The sequence below is a fragment of the Phocoena phocoena genome, chromosome 8, assembly GCF_963924675.1.
Source record: "Phocoena phocoena chromosome 8, mPhoPho1.1, whole genome shotgun sequence".
NCBI classification, from domain to species: domain Eukaryota; kingdom Metazoa; phylum Chordata; class Mammalia; order Artiodactyla; family Phocoenidae; genus Phocoena; species Phocoena phocoena.
Genome location: NC_089226.1, coordinates 32,321,603 through 32,345,362, shown reverse-complemented (window position 1 = coordinate 32,345,362; position 23,760 = coordinate 32,321,603). Strand labels below are relative to the sequence as shown.

General features: G+C 36.7%; 1 protein-coding gene across 2 annotated transcripts in view; it reads left to right on the top strand.

Moving 5' to 3' along the window:
- CFAP300 (cilia and flagella associated protein 300) overlaps positions 1-17,790 on the top strand; it is a 28,857-nt gene extending 11,067 nt beyond the window's left edge. Inside the window, exons 3-7 of one of the 2 annotated variants that reach the window (XM_065882841.1) lie at positions 991-1,066; positions 6,345-6,511; positions 10,141-10,313; positions 16,138-16,204; positions 17,106-17,790. In XM_065882841.1, coding sequence (XP_065738913.1) covers positions 991-1,066; positions 6,345-6,511; positions 10,141-10,313; positions 16,138-16,204; positions 17,106-17,234 — 612 coding nt within the window. In that variant the 3' untranslated portion in view covers positions 17,235-17,790. The remainder of the gene's footprint in view (positions 1-990; positions 1,067-6,344; positions 6,512-10,140; positions 10,314-16,137; positions 16,205-17,105) is intronic. The other variant, XM_065882842.1, reaches the window with a different exon arrangement.
- The last annotated feature ends 5,970 nt before the right edge of the window (positions 17,791-23,760 follow it).

The following is a 23,760-nucleotide window of genomic DNA, read 5'->3' as shown; positions in this document are numbered from 1 at the left end:
TGAGGGTTCCTTAAAAATCTAAAAATAGAATTACCATATGACCCAGCAATCCCACTACTGGGCATATACCCAGAGAAAACCATAATTCAAAAAGACACATGCACCCCAATGTTCATTGCAGCACTATTTACAATAGCCAGGTCATGGAAGCAACCTAAATGCCCATTGACAGACGAATGGCTAAAGAAGATGTGGTACATATATACAATGGAATATTACTCAGCCATAAAAAGGAACGAAATTGGGTCATTTATAGAGATGTGGATGCATCTAGAGACTGTCATACAGAGTGAAGTAAGTCAGAAAGAGAAAAATATCATGTATTAACACATATATGTGGAACCTTGAAAATGGTACAGATGAACTGGTTTGCAGGGCAGAAATAGAGACACAGATGTAGAGTACAAACGTATGGACCCTAAGGGGGAAAACAGTGGGGGTTTGGGGTGGTGGTGTGATGAATTGGGAGAATTGGACTGACATGTATACACTGATGTGTATAAAATGGATGACTTATAAGAACCTGCTGTGTAGAAATATTAAAAATTTTTTTAAAAGTGAAATTTATCACTTTTCTATGTGCCCCTTGAATAGAATTAAATTGACAATTACATTTAGATTTAGTTGGGGAGAGTGGAAGCAGTGATTACTTACATCAGCTAATTGGGAGAACAAGGTTGAAAGAAAACAAAATTTTCAAACATTATATAACCTCTTACTTTTCACTATATATCATTACTTTCTATTTATTAAATTAGTCCCAAAGGTATCTACTTGGACATAATAGTATTGTTCATACTGTTCCAACTTGAAGGTAACAGAACTTCATTTCTTTATGAAACATTTATTCCTTAAGACATTTTAGCAATTTAAAATTATCCTTCCCCAATTTAAATTAAATGAGATTTTACTATAGTTATTTAAGAAGTTAATTCTTGTTACTGTTTATAATAATATATCTAACTTGTTCCCCTCAAATTTGTATTTTAGGCTTTTTTTAAAGATCCAAATGTTATTCCCAATTTGAAGTTACTTTCAGATTCTTCTGGACAGTGGATTACATTAGGTAAACACAATTTATTTTCATCTCTTCAGATTACTATTTTACTATTATAACAAAATTTTACCTCAGGAATTTTCATTATTAAAATATAAATTGTGAATAATGACTCATTTGCTTGACAACATCAAAGTCAAATATTATCAACTGTGCCAGGCCTGCCCTGCATCTTTCTCCTGGTAGTGCACTGCTGCTATCCTGGCTTAACACTTAAGAGCAACTTTTCACTCTTTACATTTGTTTGGAAAGTATTTATTGTGCACCTTTCATGGACTCTGACAGATGCAGGGAACATAAAGGTGAATAAGAGAAAACGTGTACTCAAGGAACTCACTGATATATTTTAAAATATGTGCAATAGTGTATCAAAGGTGCTAACATAGCAATGGGAGCAAAAGGAGGGGAGTGGTCAATTCTACCCAGTGCGAAAGGGTCAGGTAAGATTCCACGGATGTGCGGATGCGTGGGCAAAATCTCAGTTGGGTCAGGGGAATGAATTTCTGGCAGCCACCATGGAACAGTCTTTAAAAATAATATATTAAATCATGGAGGAGAGAGTCTTAAATTCTCAAAAGGAGAACTTCATATAGATAATATTTTCATAGTATGTTGAAACACAGCTAGAAATCTTTAAAGAAAATTACCCAAACATTTAAACACTTAATAACACTCAAATCTCTTAAATAACTCTCAGGTCAAGGAATAAATTAGAGAGTTAACAGAAGACTATTTTGAAAACAGAAACGTGAACACTGTATTTGAAAATTTAGGTTGAGCCCTCTTAACAGAATAAATTATCATTCCAATTAGAAGAAGAATCTGGTTGGTAATGTGAATATGTGCTCAAGAAAATGTAAGTTGATTTTAAATTAGATGGGGTTGTTTTGGTAAATTCTTATGACGTATTTTCATGGAACTCTAGTGGCCTTACACAAAAATAACTTTTCATAAAGTATTAGTCAAGCACAAGTTTACAAACAGTTCATGATGTTGGACTTAGTAGGTCAAATTTTATTGATTTTGGCTAAAGACCACTGCAACATTTATAGAACAAAAAGTTAGTACAGTGTGATCTTCAGACTACTTACAAAGTTAAACTGAGTACCTAAGCAAATATATTTACCATTTCCAAATCTTCAAAAGGAAATAATCAGAGTCACGTATCATAGTGTTTACAAACCATGTTTACAGTAACTTCAGTAAACTTGTTTACAAAAGATAACGTTCATTGAAATAGGCATTCTACCTTCCCCCATTTTGGTACATACTTCACAATACAGCACTGACTTTTTTCTAATTTTTGTAAAAGGCACTGCAAAAAGAAAGGTTCTAAAATTCCACATGTACTTAACAGAACCAATTAGAAGTACTCTGAAAAATAGAAGAGGTAGCACTCCATTTCAGAAACAGAAGTTTCTAGTGGATTGTTTGTACCCTTCCATTAACTTGTTTTTAATCTTCTCCTATTTGCTTTTCTTCTTCTTTTTCTCATATATTGGCCATCTTCTCTCTAATTTTACTCTGGGGGCCTTTATAAGCATAAGAAATAGCTTTTGTTTAATGAGAGAAAAGACATTTTTCAAGCAAGTGAACCAGGTTTAAAGAGAATGATGATGGAATCTCCTTCACTACTGGCTACACTGCCTACGTTGCCAATTGTTGGTGCTGACTTATCCTCTCAGCCAGCTACCACGGCCCCCTTCTTTTACACATACTTTGCCCTTCTTTGGCTGACGTGTAATGGGTGCTTCCTATGTGCTCAGCTAAGGGCATTATGCACATTTACCTCCTTTAATTCTCAAAACAGCTCTGAGAGAGGTATTATTGTATATTCCTATTTCAAAAATGAGGGGTCAGAAGCATGAGCTAAGTAACTTGTGCAGTTTTGCATAGCTGGCCAGGTGGAGTTGAGATTCAAATCCAGGCTCTAGAACTCATCTTGCCTCTGTCACTTCCACATTAACGGGGTTTCCAGAAAAGCACCGACTTGGACGCTAAATAAAAAGGAGCTATCCAGTGTATTGTAATGCTAGTATTGAGGGGGGAAAAACAATACATTCTTAATTTTCTGTGTGATCTTAGTGATGCATTGTAAAACTTATAAATGCTGGAGACATAATTTAACCAAATTTCTACATAACAGAGAGTGTGTGCTATGCACTAGATTGTGTCCCCTCCCAAATTCTTATATTGAAGCCTTAACTCCTGATGTGAAAGTATTTGGAGATGAGGTCTTTGGGAGATTTCAGGTTTAGATAAGGTCTTGAGAGGCCCTCATGATGGTATTAGTGTTCTTATAAGAGTCTGTCACATGTGGACACAGCTAGAAGGCAGCCGTTTGCAAGCCAGGAAGAGAGTCCTCACCAGGAACTAAATCAGCTGACATCTTGATTTTAGACTTCCCACCCTATAGAACTGTGGAAAAATAAATGTCTGTTGTTTAAACTACCCAGTCTACAGTATTTTGTGATAGCAGCCCAAGCAGACTAATACAGATTTTGGTACCAAGTGGAGTGCTTCTGTAAAAATACCTAAAAATGTGGAAGTAGCATTGAAATTGTGTAATGGTTATAGTCTGTAAAAGTCTTGAGGTGCATGCTAGAATATGGATGTTAAGGTTGATTCTGGTGAGGTCTCAGATGGAAATGAGGAACATGGCATTCGAAACTGGAAGGAAAGCAGTTCTTGTTATAAAATGGCAGAGAACTTGGCTGAACTGTGTTCTAGTGCTTTTGTGGAAAATAGAACTTGTAAGTGATAAAATTAGTATTTGCTGAGGAGATTTCTAAGCAAAGTATTGATGGAGTGGCTTGTTTCCTCCTGAATGGTTATAGTAAAATATGGAAAGAGAGAGATGAGTTGAAGAAGGAATTGTTAAGCGGAACAGAACCAGAAGTTGAAGATTTGGAAAATTCTCAGTATATCCATATTGCGGAAAATGAGAAAGCTTGTTCTGAAGAGAACACTAAGTGTGTCCTTGAGCAACCATTTGATAAAGAGATCATGGGTGCAACTCATTGGCTTAATCAGCCATTTCAGCAGAAGCCAGAAATAGAGATGGGATTGTACCAGCAAAGACACTGCCAGCTTGAACTAAAGGGGACAGAAAAAAATGAGACAAAATGAAGGCTATCAGACTTTTTAGATCCTACAGGGCCAGACCATGGAGCCACTCAACTGTAAGCATGTGCTATTCTTCAAGAAAAGAGAAGGACTGAGAAGGCAATTTAGAGATCGTCAGGGTCACCCCCTCAGTTTCAACAACACACTTCCTTGGAGGAAGAACCGCCCCAGTAGGTATGGAAAGCAGAAAATTGAACCAAAGAGGATTATTCTTGAGGCTTAAAGTCGAATGGAATTTGCCTTGCCAAGTTCTAGGCTTGCTTGGGACCATCACCCCTATCTTCTTTCCTATTTCTCCCTTTTGGAATGTAAATGTCTATCCTATGCCTATCTCACCACTGTATTTTGGAAGCATGTAACTTGTCTTGTTTTGCAGGTTCTTAGCTGGAGAGGAATTTTGCCTCAGGATGAATTGTACCTCAACTCTCACCCATATCTGATTTAGATGATACTTAGATGAGACTTTGGACTTTAGACTTCAGGGTTGATGCTGGAATGAGTTAAGACTTTTGGGGCTGTTGGGATGGAATCAATGTATTTTTCATGTGAGAAAGACATGAATTTGGGGGTCCAGGAGCAGAAGGCTGTGGACTGGATTGTGTCCCTTCAAAATTCATATGTTGAGGTCCTCCTAACCCCACCCATGACCTCATCTAACCCTAATTACTTCCCCAAAGACTTCATCTCAAAATACCATCACTTTGGGGGTTAGGGCTTTAACATATGAATTTTGGAGGGACACAATTTAGTCCACAGCAAGTTCTGTTTCTATGTTTCAGATTAAGTGGTTTAAATTCAGTTACCTTCTCTCACCATCCACACCCTCCTGCCACTCCCCAAATCAGACCTAGGGTAGATTTATTAAAATGGCATGTTGCCCAATGTCAGTCCCTCATCCTATGGCCACCAACCCATCTTTGAAAATTGTCTGGCTTTATACGGCTCTTCTTTGGTCTTCCAATATTACTCAGACCTACTCTGTCATTTTCTAGTGTCTTCTTTTTACTTTAATCTTCCGAAGGATTTTGCTTCTAGAACAAAAGGAGCTTTTCTTAGCAGCATATCTTTTGCAATAACTGAGGCATGCACAGTTCTTGGCTCCAGGCATTCTTCTTGCCTCCACACTAGCCCAGCTCAGGATCAGAATGAGAGCAACAGGTCCTAGCAAGACTGGGTGGACAGCCAGAGGGAGGAAGTGCAAATAATCACCAACATTACTCTTCTCAAGCTCAAATTGCTTCTCAGGTCAGAGATCCAGCAAATATATTGGGGAGAGGACACACCATATCTAAGTCTGCAATCGTCGTAGAACTTTGAACAAGGAGAACTCCACCCCTTTATATCTGAGTGAGTGCGTGTGCGTATCTAGGTGCATAAAGGAGAGAAACCGATTGAATGACTCACTGAGGCAATAATAAAAGTATTCACCTTAATTTTTATGTCTTTTTGCAATTTAATAGAACCTCTAGTAACAGAAAATCCATTCCTGAAAGACACATTCAGGAAATAAATAGGGGGTGGGGGGTGTTGGTGTGGAAATGGGAAGAACTAGAGCTACAAGAGAAAAATAGACAGAACACCATGATTTCAAATTTCTCTAACACTTGTAATAACTTGATTAGGGCCTGGTTTGAAATTTACCTTGATTTGGAAAACATTTTTTTTGTAATAAACACTATAAGTGAGATCACAAGGGAGAAATTTTTAAATGGAGAGAAACATTTTCAAAATACCCTCAGTGACTTTAGAAACATCCTTACTTATGTTAATTAAAATTTTTGTAATATGAATTATAAAGCATTAAGCATAATACAAATCCAAAATCATATGAAGTAATTTCTATGTTTTATAGGCAATTCTGATATATACATTAAAACTGATCTAAGAACCTCCTACTACACAATAAATATTTCATTTTCAAGTATTTTCTAATTTACATATCCTTCATCTAGGCCTGAAATGGTGAAATTTTGTTATAAACTTTTAATAATTAATAAACAACCTGCAAAATAAGAATTTAATAAAATCCCTAAACGAATGTGTCTTTTAAATATATCAAAACATATGTTGTATTTGATTACTTCTTAGAATCTCTGCAGAGTGATATTTGTTTTGGCAATAATTAAGAGTACTAAATTAATTTTTATATCTCTTTATTCAGGAACTGAAGTGAAAAAAATTGAAGCTATAAACGTTCCTTGCACACAGCTTTCAATGTCATTTTTTAATCCGTTATATGATGAAGATATTGTACGAGAGAATGGACATATTGTTAAATGTTTAGATTCTTTTTGTGATCCCTTCCTTATTTCTGATGAATTACGAAAAGTAAGTACAGAATTTAAAATTTTCACAATAGAATTTCATTTCAGGAAATGCTTAATGTCAAAAACTTTTGCCTGCCTAAAACCCATAAAATACCTCTTATCAATGAATAATGATCAGTAATAATCATTACCCGGGTAGGTTTCTTCTTGGATGGCACTTTTCTTATCAACTTGATTATGTGTGTATTTCATTAGTTCTCAGTGGGCTTCTACTGACATCTAATGGGTAGAGGCCAGGGATGCTGCTAAGCATCATGCAATGCACAGGACAGTCCCTACAACAAAGTTGTCTGGCCCAAAATGTCAGTAGTGCTGAGGTCAAGAAACTCTGGCCTATTTAATTGATGATTATTTTTCTTCAATATTTTCTCTTAACATATCAAATGAATATTTAAAAACATCCCTGGAGGGAAGTAATCTTTTAATCTCATTGCTGAGATCAAAAAGGCATTTGATTAAGTTAACTTTTGTTTTAATGAGAGGCATACTGAACTTGGCATCAGAAGACATGGATTATTTTCCTAATTCCTGATTTATTATTTACAAGATAATAATCTTAGGCAAGTCATTCAATATCTTGAGCCTCAAGATCTTATCTGTACAATACGGAAATTAAAATGCCCATTCTACCTTCTTCCTAAAATTGTTGAGAAAGCATTTTATGAAATGCTGTTAAAATGAAATATTATTATTATTATTTTAATTGATGAGAAAGAGTATTTACAAAGCGGTCAAAAATTAGGGCTGTCAAATAGATGTAGGTTCAAATCTAGGCTCTGTCACTTTAATAACTGTCATACTTAACCTCTCTAAGCTTCAGTTTCTTCATATATGAAATAGGAATAATGTAAGAATTATGTGACATAATGCATTTAAAGTGCTTTACAGAATACTCAGCACTTAGTAAGATTTCAATAACATGAACTACTACTAATTACTATTATTATTATACATTAAGAGAGAAGGAAGATGTACAAGTCTAATGTATTACAAATGCAGATAGAAATGAAATAGGGAGGCTACTGATATATCGTTCTGGACACAGGAATCTTGTCTGTAGGAGACGAGGGAGCATCCAGCCAGTCCATACATTGATCTTCACTAGGACAGTACCTAAAAGGACTCACTTCTACACCTTCACTTCTACAGAGAGAGCCTCAGCAATGACGTTTGTTTCTTTTTTTTTTGCGTTACGCGGGCCTCTCACTGTTGTGGCCTCTCCCATTGCGGAGCACAGGCTCCCAACGCGCAGGCTCAGCGGCCATGGCTCACGGGCCCAGCCGCTCCGCGGAATGTGGGATCTCCCTGGACCAGGGCAACGAACCCGTGTCCACTGTATCGGGAGGCGGACCCTCAACCACTGCGCTACCAGGGAAGCCTAGCAATGACGTTTTTTTTTTTTTTTGCCCCGGACGCGCAGGTTCAGCGGCCATGGCTCACGGGCCCAGCCGCTCCGAGGCATGTGGGATCCTCCCGGACCGGGGCACGAACCCGAGTCCCCTGCATCGCAGGCGGACTCTCAACCACTGCGCCACTAGGGAAGCCCAACAATGACGTTTTAAAAGGAGGATTTGTGGGACTTCCCTGGCTATCCAGTGGTTGAGACTCCGTGCTTCCAATGCAGGGGGCACGACTTCGATTCCTGGTTGGGGAACTAGGATGCGGCGCGGCCAAAAAATAAAAATAAAAGGAGGGTTTGCTCTTCACCAGAATACCCTGCAAAACTGCCTCCTGCTTATTTGTTGCCATGAGTAGCACCTCTATTCAGGAAGGGCGGGGGCTCGGTGTTTTCTGCTGATTGCCTGTATGTTTTACTCTTGTGTTCTTTGCCGCTCTGTGGCAACAGAGCGGGCTTTAACTTGGTTGCTTTCCGGCTGAAAAAAATATAAATAACTTTTAGCTTTAGCCTGAACTAGAAAGGACCCTCCCATTGTGTAGCAACACAGATTCTGTTGGCACACTGTGTAATTAAGTTCTGATAATAGCCTCCTTCCTGACCACCGCTCAGAAGTTGGGCTCATTAACCATTGCCTATCTCCTCTCTGAGGGCTACACAACTAAACAGATCTGTATGTGAATAGAGAGGGAGATCAGACATAAAATGTTATTGTTTTAACATTCACTCCAAAAATGTTTTTAATTATAATTTTTTAATTGCACAGCCTAGTCAATTCAATATATGAGTCCTTGTGTAAGGAATGTGTAAACTATTCATCCCTAAGGGCTTTTGTCACCCTTGTATTAAGCCAAATCTTTAGGTGGCTGCAAACTTGGGTTTTAATATCACATTATTTCCTTATAGAGAGAGAGGGAGGGAGGGAGAGGAGATGTTACAGGTCTTATATGTGGCACACAGAGAGCAATAAACTGTGGACCACTTCCTCTTACCTTTTACTACATATAACTTCAGCTTTCATCAAGTCATTATAAGTAAACTACATATAGACAACACCATAGTTTATTGCTTTTTAATGCCTCTTATATAATGACCTTGTAATGATTTTCATTTGAGATTGAGGTAAATAAAATGTTAAGTTTAATCAATTTTCCTAATAAACGGTGTACTTCTTACTGCTAGGCAGCGATTGTTATATGACTCATATATCCTTCCTTTACCTATGTGATAGCATTAAGTGTTATGCACAATTTTTATAGCTTTTTTCCATCTAGAGTTTCTTATGTGTATTTATGTTTGTGTTAAGTGTATGGTAGTGTTAAATGTCATGCACAATTTTTAAAGCTTTTCTCCATGTAGAGTTTCTTATGTGATTTTATTTTCTCTTCCCACTTTATATCTTGGTTACATTCTTTTGTCTTTTATTATTTTTATCTTATTGTATCCATATTTTATTATTAGCTATTTCACATTCTTTTTTCAAGTAAATGGGCTATAAGCAATTCAATAAAAGGAATATATTTTGTAGTATACATTCATCACCTGTTCATGTCCACTACAGTCAACAAATTAAGCAATTGTCTGTAATGCCCAATGGTGTAAGAAAACCCCCCACATCAGACCTAGTCAAACTATTTTCTGAAAGAGGTAGCAAGGTGTCAAGAGAGCAAGAATCCATGTAGCTTGGTGATGTGTAAGGTGATATTATTAGAGGAGAACAGAAGAGGTGATTATGAGGCTCCAGCTACCAGAATAGTTCAAAATGGTGTAACTGTGGGCATAAGGAAAATAGTAATCCAAACACTATGAAAGGGCTTAGAAAATGACCATTTGTGTTTAACTTCTTGATGGAAGCAAAGACTATGGACCTTATGGGATGGAGAAGTTTCTCCATTTATTTATACTCCCATTGTTTCCAAATGAGATTCACAGTGACTCAACTCTAAAATTTCAGTAGCACTGAAACAATTACTAAAGATATAAACTAGAACAAAGAAAGCAGAAGAGAAGGCTTATGTTTAGATTTATTCCTTTCACTGTCTGTACCTGATAAAATGATAGAATGGAGGGACAATAAGCACAGGTCTCACAGATCATTTTCTCCATTGCTTCAGGATTGGTTCTGAAAATAGGTCTAAAATTACTTTTAAACATATAAACTGGAACTTTTGAAAACATAAATATTAGAACCTCAAATTATGTTACATTGAGATGAATTTTATCATCTTACATAGGTTTTGCTAGTGGAAGACTCAGAAAAATACGAAGTATTCAGCCAACCAGATAGAGAAGAGTTCCTGTTTTGTCTTTTCAAACATCTTTGCCTTGGTGGAGCCCTTTGTCAGTATGAAGATGTGCTTAATCCATATCTGGAAACAACAAAGCTTATCTATAAGGATCTAGTGAGGTAATGTTGCTTGATTACAATATGTAAATCTCTGGTTAATAGAGCAAATTATTTATTTAACTCTGGTAGGATTACCCAGCAACTATTCGTGGATCTATTAACAACCAAAGTGAGTAAAAATAGCACCACCCTGACCCCCTCGTCAGAGCCTCCTTATTCTCTTCCAGGCTACAAAATTTCTGGATTTCCCTGAGCCTATTTTAGTCCTCAGTCCTCTCAGCTGCCTCTTGTCCTTGTTTTCTCATCCAGACCTGTCACCCACTCCATCCCTTACTAGCAACTGCCTTCTTCCAGGTCTCCCTTTTATCCCTAGGCCTTCTTTTAAATCTCAAGGGGACATGAGCTCCCTCAGGGTGTTTGAACTTGCTTGACTAATACTGATGAATATAATAGTAAAAAAAATTATTACCTTTGTTCTAAAGAGGTAGAAGAATTTTCACCTAAGTGTTAATCTTTATCTTTTCAAAATTAATCCTAAATTTGTTTTAGGTATTCCACTAGGGCTTTTTTTTTTTTTTTTGAAGACCAAGTGAGGATAAAGACTTTACAAATCTTTTATTTATGCTTTTATTTTAACTGGAGTGAACATTCTTTAGTTGGGTTTTTCAATGATGAAGATATTGGACCATCTTTATAGGCAAAAGGGATAGGAACAAGTAAAAGCAAAGGTTCCGAGAGTTTAGTTACACAATTTTACTTTTTTAAAAATATTTACTTATTTATTTTATTCTTGGCTGCGTTGAGTCTTCGTTGGTGCGTGCAGGCTTTCTCTAGTTGCGGCAACTGGGGGCTACTCTTTGTTGCAGTGCACGGGCTTTGCATTGCGGTGGCTTCTCGTTGCGGAGCACGGGCTCTAGGTGCGCAGGCTTCAGTAGTTGCGGTGCGCAGGCTTCAGTAATTGCAGTGCGCAGGCTTCAGTATTTGCAGCACGCAGGCTCAGTAGTCATGGCTCGCGGGCTCTAGAGCGCAGGCTCAGTAGTTGTGGCACATGGGCTTAGTTGCTCCATGGCATGTGGGATCTTCCTGGACCAGGGCTTGAACCCGTGTCCCCTGCATTGGCAGGCAGATTCTTAACCGCTGTGCCATCAGGGAAGCCCCACAATTTTACTTTAATAGGAAAACAACAGAATTAGATATTCATCAAACTCTTTTTTTTTTTTTTTTTGCGGTATGCGGGCCTCTCACTGTTGTGGCCTCTCCCGTTGCAGAGCACAGGCTCCAGACGCGCAGGCTCAGCGGCCATGGCTCACGGGCCCAGCTGCTCTGCGGCATGTGGGATCCTCCCAGACCGGGGCATGAACCCATGTCCCCTGCATCGGCAGGCGGACCCTCAACCACTGCACCACCAGGGAAGCCCCTCTCATCAAACTCTTGATTGTTACTTTACTTATCCTCAACACCTCAATTCTCATCTCCATTACATGTGTCATATAGCTATACAACAAACTGCATGATTCAGTTATTCTACTGAGTTTATTTTTGATACAGTTTTAAAAACAGAAAAATATTTCTATAATCTGTCTCTGATATTTATGAAAAAGTTATTGTGTCAATACATAAAGATTGTTGGAAGAGAAATTATAGAAACAGAATTTCAGAAATAACATGCACATACCTACATCAAACATATTCTGTTCTTATCATTTGCAGCTCATGAAAACTTACGAGACTGCTTCTAGCACTCCTGCTAGATACTCCTCGATGTACCCTAAACACACACACACACACACACACACACACCACACACACACACCACACACACACACACCACACACACACACCACACACACACACACACACACACCCCACACACACATACCACACACACACATACCACACACACACACAAACACACACACCACAGCCACCACAGTGTGTTGTACCTCATCAACCACATGAACCTGTGGAATTCCTCACTACCATGTGCTGTAGAGGAAGAGATTCTATTAGAGATATTTGAAATAGAAATAACTTTAGAACCTAAACATTGAAGAAACTGCTCTTTCTTCCAACATTCCCTTCCCTGAATTCTCACTTGTGATACTCTTCTATACTTTTTGGGTGTGAAGAAAAAGTATGACTCAAAGAGTAATGACCACTCATAAAATGAGTATCCAAAATTCATGACATCTTACAGAAAGGATAAGAATTGTGTCCATGGAATCACTTAATCAGGCAACCAGCAAGTGTTAACATTGGGCACTGAACTTGACCAAGCACTAAAAAGTGCAAGAGGAGGCATCAGGCAGTCTCTGACCTTAAGGAAATTACAAGTTAACATAGTAAATAATAGTAAAGTAATTGTTTAAAATATTTTATAAGTAAACTTTTTTTATATAATCAAATGTTCAGTTATTATAGGCAAATATTTACAGCTCTTTATACTGTAATAAAAACCCTGGAAGTTCAAAAGAAAAAATTGTCAGTGTGGGTGTGAGCAATCAGGGACGTCTTGATAGAGTCAAGTCCACAAGGGCCAGCAAAGAGGGGGGCAATCTGTTCCCAATTCAGGGACGATGCATCACAAGTCTGTCATTCTAGGGGAGACTGGGAAGGAGACCAGCCCGGTTACAGCATTACTTTTCTCTGAGACCCATTAAATATTTCTCTCAATGATCCAAGTTAAGCATGCTTATGAATTTCCTTGCTGAATGAGGAGAGGATGTGAAATTGTCTTCCCAAAGCAACTTCAGTAGAAAATTATGATTAGAATAAATATTTGCTTGAGATGGCTTAGGTGCCAACACAAAGCAACTGAATGTGTTAAATGACCTCAAAATCCCTTAGGAGCTATGTTGGTTTGCTTATCATAGGCACTACATGGGGCTTTTCTAATATTAGTCGTGCTGATTTGGGTCAGATGCTGTGTCAGTTGGTTAAGGTAGATACAGGTTGGTTCAACATAGCATTTATCAAGGGGTGTATAAGTAGAGGAAGCACAAGTGGAACTTGAAGTATCATCAGTAATTTCTCAGAATTCTGAGCCATGTATCTAATCAAGTCATTTGTACAAGCTAACTTAACCAAGACGGATGTTTTTTCCTGTTCCTTTACTTGAGTTTTAGGTGTTTTTACATGCTTTAGAAAAACATTTGCTATCTTTCTAATTAAACATTCAGTAGCTACCTTACATTATCTAACCTGCACTTGCAGATAAACATTGTCCCTGATTCATTCTGGCAAAGAAGTCCATCCCTTATGTTTGTAGATATTGAGGGCACATTACAGAGCCTGATTTTAGGGGTCTCTGGCTCAAACAAAAAGGTAAAAACATTCTTAAGATATTTTCTCCCTCATCCATTATTACAAGTCCTATAAAAGACATCTTTTAAATGTTTCGGAAAATGCCTTATTTTCAAGGATTATGGTCCCTTTAAATCGCATAGGCAATACTTCAGAACCATTTTCTTGGAGAGCAAATGATCAATTGTTTCATTGCATCTCAAAAATAATTCTATAGTTACTAATGGTGCCTGTGTCTTTCCTACTTTAGACATTAAACACATGCTCTTGCCAAAGTTTTAGGAGATGTTCTCCAAAATACATATCTGCCCCAGATTTTATGATTTGAACTGAGAGTCTTAGATTATGACCTTCAGATGCTAATTAAACGGTGGGGTCCTTGTGTCTTAAAATGAGCAGAGTTAGTTAGAATGGTCTGTACACCATAACGTTTAGAGTCAATATGGGACTGATGCTCAGAAATTAGCACAAATGATATTGATAAGAAACCAATCATTACACTATTTCTAAACCATTAATACAATCATACTTTCAAAAAGCACTACATGGAAATTATGTTCCAGCATCCTTAAAAACTATGGTTACCTGAAGAGTGAATTAGTGACTGCCAAAAATCTGATATAATGCAATTATTAGTAGAACACCCTAGGGCACAAATGAATATCACTTCACATTTCCTTTTCTTTTTTTCTTATGAGATATAGGACAGGTGATAATATACTTTCTTGACCTATAAAAAACCAGACGAATTGTCTTAGAGATATTTTAAAGTAACAGTAATACAAGATCAGCGGTAATAAAATGGAATAATATGATTTATTTCCATTGGGAACCAACTCCTAATAATGTACAAATGTAGTTTCTTTTTAAAAACAATACACCTATGGTATGTGTTTGTATGTGTTAAGTGATTACTATGTGAAGTATCAAATACTAAATTTCCTCTAAGTTTATTTGATAAGCACAAACTTTTACAGGGGCTCTTTTTTTTTAAACTGAGGAGTAATTTACATACAGTAAACTGAACAAATCGTAGTGTACATAAGTTCAGTGAATTTTTATATATGTTCACACCCATATAACCACCTCCAGATCAGTATTTAAAATTAGATATAACCATAGATATGTTCTGTATTTTGATCTGGCTAGTCATACAGGTGTATGCAAACGTTTTATATGTAGCGGTGATAGTCTTCTCTCAGATAAGCATGAAATTTTAAATGTAGTCTCCAACTTTCCAGCAGTGTATCTTACACATTAGAGAAATAAAAGAAAATGACCTCAACTTATGTTATAGAAATATATGGAAATCAATTTGATTGCATGATTCCTGGGTTTAAATTTGAATGAAATGTTTTAAAGATGAAAACTGCCTAAGAATCTTGAACCCTAAACCCTGAAATGGCTTGCATCTGGTCATCTCTAACAGGTGAAAAAGCTCAAACACACATGCATGAACACCCTCCCACAGAGTCCCCCTTCTTCCTCCTCCTCTCTCTTTCTCCCCATTTCTTTACATATGTAGTGAAGGGAAAGAAGTACTTTTACCTGATAAAGTGAAGAAGAGGGATATCTTCCTTTACATTTAACCTACACATGTAACACACGGACAATACCTTTGATGTATATGAATTTAGAGTAGGTATAAGATAAACAGGTGAGGTGTAGGGAAAGAAAACTGGACTCTATATCACCTAAATTCTATTCCAAGACATACCACTTTTAGTTGGAATGTCTAAAATGTATCGTTTAACTGCTCTATTTCTATTGTCTGTAAAATTGGCAAAATAATGCCTACCTCACTGAGTTGTGTGATCTTTACATGAGGTAAAGTATATAAAGGTATTTTGTAAAGCATTATAAATATGTGCATATATTTATATATGAATTAATGTATAAATATATATCTGTAGCTTATTTCCTCAACCCTCAGTTTGCTTCCTCACTATATATTGCTACAGATTATCTTTTGTAGGGAGAGTAACTGAAAGAGCTATGAGAGAAAGTGATTTTAATAGAATATAATTTAGTAATAAATAATTTAATAAATAGTTTTCATATACATTACTCCACCTAATTCTCATATAATCCTAAAGGGAACCATATCCTACCCAGCCTGCATATGAGAAAGTTGAGGTTCAGAAAGGTTAATCTTGCCTAAAGTGAAATAACAAATCAGTGGCAGAACTGTCATTTATGTTCAGCCTGTTTAATTCTTCAAGTTTAGTATGTTTTTATCTACCCCTTACGGCTGTTTACACTTCAGTCTGACTTTAACCAATTCTTGTTTTTCCAGTAATTGTCTCTGGCCTAGGAGTCTTTTCATCATCTGAGTCTCAAACTGACCTCAAACCCTCTAACTGTAAAATTCAATTTTTTGCAATTTCAATTCAGTTGGTGTTGCCCTATCCTTTGATGAAACCACAGATGCCATTCTTTTCAAACTACTTAATTGGATATTCTGTATTTCCATGTTATATATGGATAAGAACACCTGAATACTAAAAGGGATCAACATCTCAAATGTATTATGCCAGTGCTTGTTATATTTTAAAATGTTCCCTTTTCCTCCCTATTTTAGTGTTCGAAAGAATCCTCAAACCAAGAAAATACAAATTACCTCTTCTGTCTTTAAAGTTACAGCATATGTAAGTGTTGAGGGGAAATGTGCAACCAACCAATCTAATTATTTGTTATTAAGAGGATTGTAATAACTGGAGATAGCAACTAGGACGATGTTATGCCTCAGAGAGGAATAGCTAACAGAACATATACCTGTATATACAGAACATAGTTAACATAAACTAAATAGTTTTCTGTTAAAATTAAAAGTTAATAAGGTATGCTTTTATTTGGAGAAAGTATGAACATTTTTCCCCGGCTTCTTTTCTGTTATCCATGTCTAATAATAGTTCTTTCTTATTTTAGAGCTAAATCTGTGGCTCAGATGAGGTAGAACACAGTTCTTTAGCCTGTCAAACGATAATTTGGGGGCAAATAAGTAAGAATGACATAAATGTCTTTATATCACAGAATCTGATACTTGAATTTTAGTATCACACAAAAGATTGTTAATACATATGAAGCAGTTTCTAAGTATCTGTATTCAATCATTTAACAATTATTTTTTGAATACCTACTGTGTATCAGCTACTGTGCGGGACTAGAGCCCAGTGATAAACAAAAGAAACATAGTCCCAGCCCGCATAGTATGTATAGACCATGTTCTGAAAAAAGCAAAGATAGAGGAAAAATGCAAAATAAATTTTTGCAATATTAGGACTTTTTTCAAAGATAGAATTTACTTTGGACTATAAATTCCTTAAGGTCAAGAATTATGCATGTTTGCATAGTACATATGTATTGTTAGCATAGTAAGTAGACTGTGCTGCCCACAAATATTTTAAAATAGTAGTTAACTGCCAACTTATTGTCAAAGATTTGATATATGTTTCATGACATTTTACCACAAAATATATAATAGCTAAGTATGTTGATTATTATTTAAATGTAGTTGTATACTAAATAATTTGGGTTTATCTTTTTCAGGATTCTGTTGGTATGTGCTACCCTTCAACAAAGAGTCACGAACAAACATTTTCTTACTTTATTGTGGATCCTATCATGCGTCATGTTCATGTTTTATACCACTGTTATGGCGTGGGGGAAATGTCTTAATGTTTTTTTCAAATTATCTATATTTAGATAATTTTTTATTCCCTATTTACCAGTTTTTAATTTTAATACTGATTTATGGATAAACATTTACTTTGCAAGTTAATTCAAGTAAAATGTAAAGAAGCTGCTTAGAGCAAAAGAAAACAAATACCAAGATGCCTTTCTTTAAATTTATCTGGAATACTAACACAGGAACCAAATTTCATCCCTAGCATAATCTACACCAATACAGTTATGGAATTTTTACAGAAAGTTACAAAGAACTAAAAATCTAGTTCATATTTGTTGCGTTAAGATTCGAGTGAGTCCTCAATTTTCCATTTGTTTTATTTTAGAACCAAATTAATTCTGGATTGAAATTGTGACAGAAAACTAAACATCTCTAACCACTGATCATTAATATGAATCATTAGCTTTTAAAATTTGAGTTTCATTTAATTACGTTTCTTCACTGCATAAAGGTTTACATCTCTGGAGCTGTGGAAAACATAACAATTCCTTTAATTCGTTTGTCCCACTTAAAATCCTCAATAAAAAAATAATGTTCTGAACATAATTGTAAACTCTTTTATCACATAATAAATTAAAATTGAGCTGCCCCCACAGCTAATACAAGAACTACATGTAAACAAAGAAGGTTGTCCTGATGGTATTATTAAGTTGGCAAAAGAGTAAAGCACAGGGTGTCTTAGTACTGTCTCCTTGTTACCCTAGTAAAATGAATATATAACATATTTTTTTAATGGAAAAAGTGATTGACATGTATGCCCAAAATGATGATGGAGACCCTAAAAAAAATGTTGAAACCTTGAGGAAGGGGCAAGTTTGGAATATGTGTTTCTGAGTTGCAGGGGTAAGGATGATGATCTTGGATTTGAACCTGTGATTGTGTCTAGAAGGTGGCTGGAAATTTAGGTATACAGCTCAGGAGAGAGAGTTTGTTTTACTTCTAATACTTAGCACAATGCTTTGGCACATTAATTGTTTATTGAATGAATATTTTCCAGACATGGTCATAACATAGATTTTTTGTTAAATCTTATAAAAAACATAAAATCAAAAACTAAAATGTTCATTTGCTACCAGTTTGGCCGCCTACCACACAGACCCCTACAAGCTGGGGACCCTCTCTTAATCAATAATTCTTTCTGAGTACCAGTTCTGTACAAGGCACTGTGTGATTTACTTTGGGGAAACATACACTCCCTATAAACCTAGTAGAGAACGTAATCTGTAAGAGTTTTTATAGACAGTGATTGTAACATGAATTCAGAGATGGAAGTGATCACTGTGAACTAGGCCTAGGCAGAGTTTCATCTGGCTTCTATAGAAGAACTAGTGGGGTTTCAACAACTAAGAAGGAAAGCAGTCCAGCCGAGTGGAGAGGCATGATGTGGCAGAATGCTCTGAGCCTGGCCCTGGGATGAACGTTCAGAAGCAAAAGATGGGAATGCACCCGTGAAGAAAGACTATGCAGTTCTCTGTATTGAGAGGTATAATGGCATAGTAACAAAGACTTTGGGTTGTAGTCAGATTGCCTGGATTTTTAATTCTGCCATTACTTTCTGTGTGACTTTGAGCTAGTTATAATCTTTCTGTGCCTTAGTTGCCTCATCTGTGAAATGGGGAAAATAATAGGACTCCTTCATAGGTTATTGTGAAAATTATATAAATTAATATGTATATTGGGCTTAGAATGGTGTCAAGCACACAGTTTAAGTGTTCATTCATTTTGGCTCTTTTCATTCTTTGTGGAGGAAATATTAAAAACAAAAAAAAAACATAGGAGCTAAACTGTCTGCATAATAATGTAAAATGCTGTCTTCCTAAAGGTCAAAATTGCTTTTCTACAGATTATACCATTATTAATGTGGTTAGATATCTGTAAGAGATGGGAACACTGTTTTTCCCCCCTCTCCCTGGGCCACAGAGAATGTAGAGGACCTAAAATTGTACTCCAGGTATTTCTTTGGCAGCATTTTGCATACTTAGAATTATTTTCTCAACTATTTGTAGTAATTTATTTTATGTCTGTCTGGAAAACAGGAACTGTGTGTATTTGGTTCATCCCCAGTGCCTAGCACACTGCCTGGCACTTAGTTGACACTCAGTATCTGTTCCCCGACTAAATGAGCCCACTTGCTGGAAAAAAGCTGGCCCTTGAAGTGTGACTGCTGGTGTGGAGAAAAAGAGAGAGAGTGGGGAAGGGTGGGCGACCAAGGTCCAAGAGTATCAGTAGTGCAGTAGTTTCTCTAGCTATCCCTAAGCCTGGTGTAAAATTTTGCAAACTATTATACTGTAATCTGAATTTAGCTGTACTGTGTGGGATAAGATATGCAGCCTGGGAACATGCCTGGGACAAAATTGTCTCTGGAGAGCAGCAGCAGCCTGTGAATCCAACTTTGAAAGAGCAAGCTGTGATCAACTGAGGGTGAGGATTTTTCTGGGGTGAAAAATCAACCATGGTGACAAGTGACAACAGAATGGTTTTATGGAATTTGAGAGCATTCTTCAGAAATTCTGATAGTTACTTAAGGAAAGAAGGCTCACTGAATTATAATTTGGACATCCAAAAAAGGGACTTAGGCTGGAGACCAGAGAACTTGGAACTTTTAGGACCCATGAGCAAGAAAATAAATACAGAGGCATAGAAACACAAGGTGGTTTGGGGAAGACATAAGTACACCTGACTAGTTGGAACTGAGGAGTTCTGTCCAAGAGTTCTGGGTAATAACACAGGGAAGACAGATGAATGGGGTCCTGGTTACCGAGGGCTACAGGTACAAAGCTAAGAAATTTAAATCTTTTAAGTAGATGATGCATAGGAGTCAAAAACTTTTGAGCAGGGTAGTAGCATCATAAAAGTGATATTCTGGAAAGATTAGACTGGCAGTGATAAATTGGAGTGAAGAAAGACCAAGGTCCAGAGATTAAATAGAAGATTAGAGTAATTGTCAAAGCACAAAATTGAGTAATCTGAGTTAATAGCAATGGAAACCTTTCTGGGCATCATGAAGTACATGACAATGGAGTGCTCATTAGGAAAAAATCAAATATGGCCCCCCAAATGGTTAGCTACTGGGTAAATTATGAAGTGTTGGCCATCTGAGGTACTAAGAACTGGGAAGTGGGAACTGTGGTAGGAAGCTGTGGTCAGAGAGGGGAAATCCCTCGTTCTTCCTTTCATCCCTATCCCAGCCCATGCTCAACTAACTTTGATCCTTACAACTTTGAAAACCTAGGTCTGAAGTTTCTGAAAACTGACTGAAGGCTTCTCGGTCATCCAGTTAATCAGCAAGTATTGCTAAGAACTAATATCCTTCATTTTTCCACAAATATTTATTAATTACCTACTATGAATGTGCTGGGTGGGCACTTTCTAGGTACTGCAGATACAGTGATGAACATAAAAGACAAAAATGTCTTTATTGGGGAGTTTACATTCTAGAGCCCATAAGACTTATTAGGCGCAGTGAAAGATAGAAAGAAGTACCCAATTACTCTTAAGAAACTTGAAGTTTTGTTGGAGAATGAAACACTCATAATTTTTAATTTTTTTCAGTCTGACGGGTATGAAATGATATTTGTTATTTTAATTGTTCTGACGTTTTTATGAGGTGGAGCATTATTTTGCATATTTCCTCAAACATATATATTAATTCTAGTGGGCAACTCCACAGCTGGGAACAACTGCTCTGCTCTCTACTTCTCTAGTTTAAAAAAAAGAGAGAGAAAGAAAGAATAGATGAAAACAAAAGAACAAAGGGAAGAATAAAAGACAGGGAAGTATGTTGTGTCTTACAGTAAAAGCTGCATTAATTAGCACTAAAAAGCCGCATTTAGAGACACATTTAGCAGTGTCCAACTGGCAAACTCTAGCAGCTGGTATACCTGATATCCTCTAATGTAAGTCTTCAATCTCCTGACTTGGCACACATGTTAAAGTTCATTGGGATAGGCAGGCTGAACTGGGTTTCAATAAGGTTGAAACTTATCATTCCTGTTTATCTTCTTTATTTGTGCCTGTAAAAAGAAAAAAAAGTCACTAGGCTTTAACAAACACTAAGAATCTGTAAATTTTTGTTACTAGAAGGGTGTGTGAGAGAAAGTAAAATAGAAACCACCTATGACAATATAAATTAACTTTTATTCAAATTTTTGATCAGGTGTCACCTTTCATCCCTTTAACATGTTGTAGAATAAAACGCTTATTTTCCTTAAAACTACTTACTTCCTACATATAAAATAACTGCTTACTTCATACATATAAAATATAAAACTTAACCACTGAAGTTCTGAGGGAACCTAGAGAGATCAGAGCCAAGGATGATCCATAATGAAAGGCCTCCCTGAGAAGGGGGTTGAGGTACATTTTAAAAGAAAGGACATCCAGCAATCCCACTCCTGGGCATATATCCAGAGAAAACCATAATTCAGAAAGGTACATGCACCCCAATGTTCATTGCAGCACTATTTACAATAGCCAGGACATGGAAGCAACCTAAATATCCATTGACAGGTGAATGGATAAAGAAGATGTGGTACATATATACAATGGAATCTTAGCCATAAAAAAGAATGAAATAATGCCATTTGCAGCAACATGGATGGACCTAGAGATTGTCACACTGAGCGAAGTAAGTCAGACTGAGAAAGACAAATATATGATATTGGTTATATGTGGAGTCTAAAAAAATGGTACAAATGAACTTATTTACAAGCATCAGAGATGTAGAAAACAAACTTATGGTTGCCAAGGGGGAAAGAGTTTGGGAGGGTGGATAGATTGGGAGATTGGGATTGACACATGCATAGTACTATATATAAAATAGATAATTAATAAGGGCCTACTGTATGGCACAGGGAACTCTACTCAATACTCTGTAATGACCTATATGGGAAAAGAATCTAAAAACAGGGTGGATATATGTATATGTATAACTGATTCACTTTGCTGTACAGCAGAAACAAACACAACATTGCAAATCAACTATATCCCAATAAAAATTTTAAAACAGAAAGGACAATTATGGATTGGCTTAGGGGAGGAAAGAATTCTAGGCAGAGAAAATGTTTCAGTCTGTGGTATAGAGGTAGAAAGTATCAATACATGTGGGGTTACAAACTTCCTTGAATAGAGCAGCAGATATGCTTAGAAAAGTAGATTATTCACCTAATGTCCACTGTGTACCAGGCACAATGCTAAGCCTGTGGACACAGTGTAAACAAAACACAAAATCGCTGCTTCCAAAAAACATACAATCTAGTGACAAAAAATATGGTAAAATACATAAAGTAATTATAAATTATGGTTTTTCTAGGGAATAAATCGAGAGTAGTTAGTCTGAGAATGTTCTCAGGAAAAATACAGCATATGTGAAGGCCCTGGAATGGAAATGAGTTTAGTGTGTTCTAGGAATTGACAGAAGTCATTGTGAACAGAGCATAGCAGGCAAGAAAGAGTGACATGAGTTGAAATTGGGAAAATAGATCATGCATATCTTATAAGCCAATAAAATGAGTGTGGAATTTAACGGTAGTGCAATGGGAAACTACTATAAGTTTTGAAGCAAGGGAGTGATGTATATTTTCAAAAGATCAAAAGATCACCATGGCTATTGAATGGTAAATGGATTTGACAAGAGGTGGGGAAACTACCACCACGGTCTGATGAGAAATGAAGCAGTGTGGGCAAGGATGGTTTTGGTGAAGATGGAGTGTTATGGGCTGAACTGTGTCTTCCCCAAAGCTTATATGTTGATGTCCTAACCCTCAGTACTTCAGAATATGACTGTATGTGGAGATAAGGCCTTTAAAGATGTAGTTAAGGTAAAATGAGGTCATATTGATGGGCCCTTATTCAATATGACTAGTATCCTTACAGGAAGAGAAGATTAGGACATGGACACCAAATGAAGACCATGTAAAGACTCCAGAAGAAGACAGCCATCTACAAGCCAAGGAGAGAAACCTCAGAGGAAACCAATCCTGATGACACCTTGATGTTAGACTTCTAGCCTCCAGAACTGTGGGAAGATAAATTTCTGTTGTTTAAGCCATACAGTCTGGAATACTTTGTTATGGCAGCCCTAGCAAACTAGTATATGGAGGGAAGTGGATATATTCCAGATGTTATTCTGGACCCAGAACCAACATTACTTGCAGATGGATTGAACTGGGGGATGGGGAATGGGAATTGGAAAAGTCAAGGTTGACTCTCAAGTTCCTGGTTTTAGAACTTTTAGAAAAAAATCTACTTAAAATACTTAACAAGAAACAATCTTTTGAAATAAAAGGGCTTGAATTCTAGAAAGATGGGAATAAATTAAATGGGATAATGTGTGGGGAAGTTTTTGTGTATGCAAATGTAAGTCATTGACTGTATCACAGTTGTTGTTAGTGTATGATACACACTAGGAATCTACTACAGTTTTTTGTTGTTGTTTTGTTTTTTGTTTGTTGTTTTGCAGTACGCGGGGCTCTCACTGTCGTGGCCTCTCCCGTTGCGGAGCACAGGCTCTGGACG